General features: G+C 26.5%; 1 protein-coding gene across 1 annotated transcript; it reads left to right on the top strand.

Moving 5' to 3' along the window:
- LOC125845605 (ethylene-response factor C3-like) lies at positions 1–909 on the top strand. The gene has a single exon (XM_049525153.1). It carries the CDS (start codon positions 177–179, stop codon positions 690–692), a length of 516 nt encoding a protein of 171 aa, XP_049381110.1. The 5' UTR covers positions 1–176; the 3' UTR covers positions 693–909.
- The last annotated feature ends 7,237 nt before the right edge of the window (positions 910–8,146 follow it).

An 8,146-nucleotide genomic window follows, 5' to 3' on the forward strand; every position in this document is an offset into this window, starting at 1 on the left:
TTTGAACGCCTTTGAAATTTAATTGATGGTGTGAAAAGTTCTTTCTATCGTCAGTCGGTAGTCCGTGTATATAATTTAAATATAATCACTAAAGATATATTAATTAAGTTGATCCACTCATTTTTAGATCAATAAGGAGAGAGATCAAAGAAGAACACAAATATCTCCAACACAAAATGGATTTGAAGATAATTCAAGATGAGAAAATAACTTCTCATGAAGTTAAAGTTGAAGCTCAATCAAATGAAGAATTAGAAGTTAATCATAACTTCCATAATATACCAAAAAAGCCCCACAAGTTTATAGGTGTTCGAAAACGTCCTTGGGGAAAATTTGCAGCTGAAATTAGGGATTCAACAAGGAACGGAATTAGGGTTTGGCTTGGAACATTTGATACTGCTGAAGAAGCTGCTTTGGCTTATGACCAAGCCGCGTTTTGCATGAGAGGTCCTTCAATTTACTTGAATTTTCCAGTGGAAAAAGTGCGCGATTCGCTAACAAAAATGGAATGTAGCTACTTGTTGCGAGATGGATTAATGTCACCAGCTGAAGCCCTAAAAGAAAAACACAAGAAGAGATCAAGAAAAATGAAAAATGTTAAAGAAGAAGAAAATGTGTTGATATTTGAAGATTTAGGTGCTGATTTATTAGATGAATTATTATCTAATAAGTACTCTTCAAGTTCAAATTAATCTACAAATTTCTACATGTGTAAGTACATCTAGTAAATGTCAAAAAATAAATAAAAATTGAATGTATGTTCCTTGTTCATGCTTTTGATCTATTTTTCTTTTTATTGTTTTTATCGATATAATTGAAACGATACAGAGAAGATTAGAATAGTATGTATGCAAGTATGACATGTACAAATCGATTGAGAAATGAAGTTAATAGATCTAATGAGATGTGGAAAATTTCTTATCTCAAACTTATTTGGAATTAACCATAGAGTGCTACCTTGTTCTCTTTCTTTTCTTGCTTTTCACTCCGATAGATGAATTTAGAATTCAAAGTTGATAAATATGATATTTGGATTTTCACCTATGAATTTATTACAATTTTGAAATTATGATGACACAGCTACCTTGTGTTTTTATGTATGAATTCATATTTCATGTAAAAAATGTTGAGTTCAGTTGAATTTTATTGGTTTTTTGCCTACATCAACCATTGTTCGCTCCTAGCTAATTATTGAAGAAGTTCGCTTTTGTTCTACTTTTTAGATTTTATTGATAGGAATAAGATTTGTATATATTTTATCTTCTTAAATCTCATTTGTTAAATTATACTGAATATATTATTGTTATCGTTGTTTTAGATTTTACTGACGTAACCATAATCACATGTTATCAGCTAGAAGATTGCAATCTTCAAAAATTAGAAAGTCACTATCATTTCTTTTGACTTTAGGTTCCCAAATACTAAAGTACTTCAATCAAACTAATTATATATTATTAATATTCATTAATTTATGAATTAGCAAAGTAGATTTTGATTAATTTGGATGTTTCTTTTGGTTATTACTTGTCATAATATGGTCCTTGAAATAGTAAAAGTTGACAATTAGGGTTATTATAAAGATTCAAGAACAAGAATGACATCACTTGCTAGTCAATTAATTAATATTTATTCATATCTTTTCTTTTTCCCACTTCAACAACCTCATTCTTATGGCCTTTTCACTTATGATGTCCCATTAATGTCTAACTAAAAATAAATAAAGATTGGAGAAATAGAAGTTTTGAGTTTTAGATTACTTTTATGCAGGAACGAATTCAAAATTTTGATTTGATCGATAATTAGATTTTGAAAGATTAAAAAGGCACACCAGACAACAATTTTAGAGAGTCTTAGCAACGTAACACAACTTATGATCATGCAATGAATTAATTCGTCTTCTCTTTGAAGTTCATATATTTATATATTGTAGTAGGAAAGTGTAGGGAAGTTACGAATGAGTTGAGCCAAACAAGCCACAAGGCCCAAATATTATCTTTGTATCTAAAACTCATCGGTTATATTAATTTAGATTCGCATCATGAAGTTCTCTTTACTGAAAAATTTTCCATTTCTAAAGTTCGATAGGGGTTATGCAATATATAACCTTTGGATGGGTACTCAAAAAGGCTATAAAACAATTATACAAAAAATAAACAATTAAAATTTAACAAGGATTGAGCAGGGTAATTATGACCCGCATTTTAATCCTTTCATTTGAAATAATTTTTGAAAAGGTCAACAACTTAGCTATTTATGTAACTCAATTTATTTTAACTCATTCATATTTAATTCAACTCGTTTAACTGCGTAAGAAAGATTTTATATCAATTAATAAAACAGTATCGATCTATTATTACAATTTGTCTTGTTAATTAGCAGGTGTATATATGTGGTAGCTAACGTTACATGACACCCCTTGTTATTAAAAAAAAATGGCTCCATCACTACTTGAAGAAAAAAATATGGAATTAACAAATTATATTGTTGTTAGGTTGATTTAATAGTTAATTAAATTATAAAGAACAAACAAAACAAACAAATGAAAACATGATTTTGAGCACAAATTAAAAAATCAATTTTGAGTACGTTCTTGACCCAAGCAAAACCTAGATCACTTTAATTTATACTTTTTCGGTGTTGGATAATTTGTTGTGTTTCTCTTTTACACGTCTCTTAATAAAATATTAATTAAGAGTAAGATATAATCTATCTTCACTATTTTTTTACTATATTGAAGTATTTGTTGTCTTGCAAAAATAGACTAGAAAAAATAATTTAAATTTTATCTTAAACTTCTTTAAAAATTACTATAGATAATTCGAAACGAAGATTATATATGGACCCAATTTTAAGGATTATTTAAAGTTACTCGAGACGACAGTAAAAGACAAACCAGGGTGAAATTCAACGTGTATGTCGGATGTTGGAATTTAAAAATAAAAATAATAAAAATTGATGATCAGATTTCATCAATTATTTATATATTTACAGTTACCAAATGTGAAAATGACAAATATATAATTTCCAAAAGAAAGGAGGTGTGTAAAAAGTTTATTAGATAGAGTTACCCGATATTTATATATATTGGCGAAAGGTAATGGATAGGTATACCATAAAATTAAAGGAAGGACATATAAGTTGGCTCGAAAGAAATAATCATAATATATATATATATAGTTCAAGTCGAACTAAAAAATGGTTGGAATTATGCTTCCGATCTTAATCAGAAGTATTGATTACAAATTTTGAGGAGGAATTTTTTTTCAATAGAGAGGCCTAATACCTCTTAATATAAATTCAAATTAATCAGGCTCAATTTTAAAACGATTAAACTAAAAATGTCCATTCGTCAACATGACTTAATTCTATCTCATTTTCTTTTAGGTCAAAAAAGATAGTATTATATATTTTATACAACGTAACAATATATAAAGTTATATGTATTACGAATATTATCTTGTTTTAGTCTATAATAATATTTGATAAATAATCTGACAATAGTGCCGTTAAGTTTCATAAGAGAACAAAGAAAAAACAACTATAAAATCAAAATTTTTATTCTTTTCTTTTCTTATTGTTTTTTTCTAATAAGTCTGCTGCCTTATTCTGCTCTCGAAATTCATGTTGATCAAGAACTTGACGTATCAGCTAGGCAATCGACATGAAAATTCAGTTAAAAGAAAGTTTAATTTAATTATAATTTTTAACAATCATTATGTCTGTTAATTAATATTGATTACACACCTAATTTAGACACTTTAAAAGTGACCACTTTATATATTACTCTAGTTTGCATGACTTTAATTAATTACCAATAATTCTCTCTTACATAAATCGTAATCTTGCATAGATTTTGCAACAATTCGAATATTAATATTTACTAATTATGACACTTTACTTTAGTACTAATTTTATATTATTTTAGTTTAGGGAAGTGCTAAATGGCCAGAAAACTTTAAAAAACTATAATATTTGTTTTATTTTAAAACAAATTGATTTTTTTTCCATTTTTTAATTAAAATGTATTAAAGTTAAAAGGGTAAAAATATTTTAAAAAATAAAATAACATAGATAAAATATCATTTTGGCCAAATTTTCTGGCCAAAAAGATTTTTCCTTTAGTTTATTTATTAATTTAACATATTAACTCTTGAGTTTAAGGAATTAGTTTGTTCTTTGTGTAATAAGTAAACTATATAGTGAATTCTTGATAAGAAGAGTTTCCTCCTTCCATTTAATCAAGAATTGAGGTAAACTTGAATTAGTTTGATTATTTAAATGCATAAAATAAAAAAGACAAAAAATATTATTCAACTAAATAATCGAGTTAAGCAGAGATAACTAGTAGCATATTTTTGACTTTGACTTTGACTTAATTAGTTTACTAGATTCTATCTTAGATGAGTTGAATAAATAAATTGCGAGCTTAAGAAAAGCGTATTATTCAACAAAAAAATTGAGACTAGCAAATATAGCTCAATCGACTCAAACCTTAATTTATCTAGCTTCGACTTTGTTAATAAATATCGACTATAACATGTTCAAAATGGTCCTTTCCCCGACGATTCGAGTCAAGTCAAATCGAGCTAATAGGCAAGAGATCTAACTAGTTAAGATACGTGCCTAGGTTTAAAACTAATTACACAGTTAATAGGACAATTCAATACACTAAGTATTTCGCATTTATATAGGGTGCAAGAAAGGGTCGACGTGCATATAATGTAGTTAGTATACTATCTAATACAAATATATATCAATAACTGCTTTAATTTTATGATTCAAACCAATAATCTATAAATAATACAAAGATAATTTTACTATTATTCCAACGCTTTACGAAAACATTTACAAAGTTAATGAATGAAAGAAAAAAATAAGTTAAAAAGATTTCTATAAATATTTAGGGTTTCACTAGTGTTGTTGTCGGGGTCGTTTGGTTTGAAAATGAGTTATGATGGGATAAGTTATGTTGGGATAAATTATGTTGGGATTAGTTATGATGGGATAAGTTGTGTTGAGATTATTTTTTATTGAGTGTTTGGTTTGTTGTATTCAAAATAATAAATTTTAAGAACAATTTATTTGTTTACAAATATGCCCTTCATTAATGTAAAAAGTGATATAACAAAAGGGTTGAAAGAGACATTTTTGTCATTTACCTATTTTATCCCGGGATAAGTTATCCCGGGATTACTATACCACCCAAGGAGAGGGATAACTTATCCCGGTACTAATTATTAATCCCAGGATAAGTTATCCCAAACTTGCCAACCAAACAACAAAATAAGTGGTACTATAATTTAATCCTGGGATTATTTGGTATTATCCCTCACACCAAACGACCCCTTAATGTAATGTTTACTTTTAATTAAAAAATAAGTGCTTGTGGGGTATATATACAGCCGACGGAAAAAGACAAAATTTCCAAACTTAAGGTCCAAAGTTTTTGCCTCACAAATATTTTTTATTTTTTATTATGATAGTAAGAAAATTTAATTTATATACGTCGATGATATAATAAATTCTATATTATTACATTACATATGTTATGTAGTATTTTTTTTGTTTTAATTTGTTGTTTGATTTTGATTTGATAAGGAGAGTCTATTAGATATTTATTTTAGTTGAAAAATTGAAATTAAAAAATTACAAAAAAAGAAGAAAAGAAAAAGAGATATTTTTTTTAAAATTTGAACGAATTTAAAAAAGAAAGTGAAACAAATAATTAAAACAGAAGAATGTATAATCTAATAATTACACAAGGAGTATGTGGATAGTGCGCGATTGGTCATGAATAATTTTCATTTTTTTTTTTTGGATTTTTGTTTTTTGTTTTTTTGACATTGTTGTTACAATTTTATGGAATTCCTTTTCTTTTCGAAATTCAAACTATTACAAAATGATATTTTCACCATCTTCATTTCAAATCGCTCGTAATAATTCAAAAACAATCGTAATTTATATTCATATTCAGATATAATTTTAATTTTCAAATTAAAAATAAATGTTATTTTTTCTTTTTAAATTTCACATTTTTTATGCCTCAACGTCCCATTAAGTTCAAAATTAAATTTCCAAAAATGGGAAAGAGAAGACAGAGAAGAGGGCAATCTTGAATGGACTAGAAGAGGAGTGGCAAATTAAATTCCTTGAATGGACTATAGGACAATAATATAGTATTAAATATCGATCCTTTTCATGCATTTAATTAAATTATCTGTTTCAACTATAGTACCAATAATATAGTTTTCTGTTCATAAAATTAAACCAAAATAGGACAAAATGTATACGTACATGTTTATGGTTAAAAAATTTAGTCCATTTTGTTTTTCATGCTGTATTTGATATTTAGTTGGGATTCAACTCATAAGAATTCTAGCCAGAAAGATAGAATATTTTATAACAAAAGTGATTTATTTTCCATAATTCAAACCTAATTATAACTTAGTGGTTAGGAAAAGAAGTGAACATCCCGATAAAAGAATCTTTTCATAACCTACTTGAAGTTCAATTTCCATCGCAGATGGATAAACTCTTTATAGTCAACTTAAATACTCGATGAAATATAATAATAAAAAAATACATAGAGTGACAAGCCAGTAAAATTCAGTCATGCTGAGGAATGATTAGGAGAAGTGTCACCTCTTTGTAAAGGTGCAAATTGACTAATGGAACCTAGCTACCTTTGATTTTAATAAATTACCAAGTTGATTAATATATAACTAGATTATGAAAAGACAGTTTCAAACGTAGGAAAAAATGAAACTTAGGATTATTAAATTGGATTACTACTTAAATCAGTTCAACATATAAATCATCAATTAAATGAGGCGGATTGAAATCAGTCGAGTTAATAAATAAATCGATCATTAATTAAAGTGTGTAAAATTTAAATGAACTGAATATCAGTCGAGTTAATAAATAAATCGATCATCAATTATTAGATCGTATAAAATTTAGACGAACTGAACGGATCATATTTGCGAGGGTAATTTTGTCATTCCTCTTTTTCTTTTGTTGTTTTTCACAACCTATCTAGATGATTTTTTATACATATAAAATATAGTCCATCTTATCAATTCTACTAGGTTTTGATAAATTTGCATTTATGTTCCCTCTATTATTGAAAAGGCTGCTGTGAAATTTGGCCATAATTTATTCTAGGGCCTACTAATAGGTAATTATTTAATTTAATTATATTTAACTAATGTGCAATGAAATTCTTTTCAATTTACTTTTAACTACATAATTAAGTACCTCAATTTGAATTTTATGAATTATGTATAAAGTTCTACTTGAAGGAAAATATGATCAAGGTTTCAAATTGATTTAATATCTATGTATCGATCAAATTACTTTAAAGATAATTAATATGATCCTATATAATAAGAGGATTTATTAACCTGAAAAACAATGTAAATAGCGTGAACATATCAAATTAATTAAAAGTTAATTATCCATAGTATTTAAAAAATTTAAAGCAGCCAAAATGTAGGGTATATATATATACTCTTAAAAAATGTAGACTTTCATATATAGATTATTTGCATTTTCTGTCCTTTTTTTCTCTTTTATTTTAGGGTAGGGTAGGGGAGCAAGTGGTGGTGGTGGGGGAGGCCTAGATTATATTAATCAATTAATTATCATTAACATTAATTAATTATTTTTATTAATCTATTAATGAGCCTCATACAGCTCAATATTAGCAATTAAAGCAAGTGGATCACTTGTAAATCCTTTTTCCTAATCTCACTAATAGACAAAACCCTAGAAGAAAATTTTTAATAATTTTCACATATATCTATTTATTATCTATATCAATTAGTACTTATAAAAAAATTACCTTATTATGTAACTATTAATTACATTGACAGTATATAATAAAACTCGTCCAAATTTGAGTTTAAATCTCATAGTACATCATCGATCAGTACAATTAATATTTTACATTATCCAACCATTCAAAGGATATAACATGCTAGTCTCAATTAAAATTATAAAATAAAACATATTATCTGCTATAACAAATAAAAACAAGTTAATATTATAACTTTCCAATAATATCCTTGCAATCAGTAGAAAACATATATAGTTGTTCCACTCATTATTAGTCCATACTTTATACTGAAAATATCTACAATATATT

This window comes from Solanum stenotomum, chromosome 11 (genome assembly GCF_019186545.1).
Source record: "Solanum stenotomum isolate F172 chromosome 11, ASM1918654v1, whole genome shotgun sequence".
In the NCBI taxonomy this organism is placed as follows: domain Eukaryota; kingdom Viridiplantae; phylum Streptophyta; class Magnoliopsida; order Solanales; family Solanaceae; genus Solanum; species Solanum stenotomum.

Coding starts and splice junctions, on each gene's coding strand:
- LOC125845605 (XM_049525153.1), top strand. CDS start 177: ATGGATTTGAAGATAATTCAAGATGAGAAAATAACTTCTCATGAAGTT.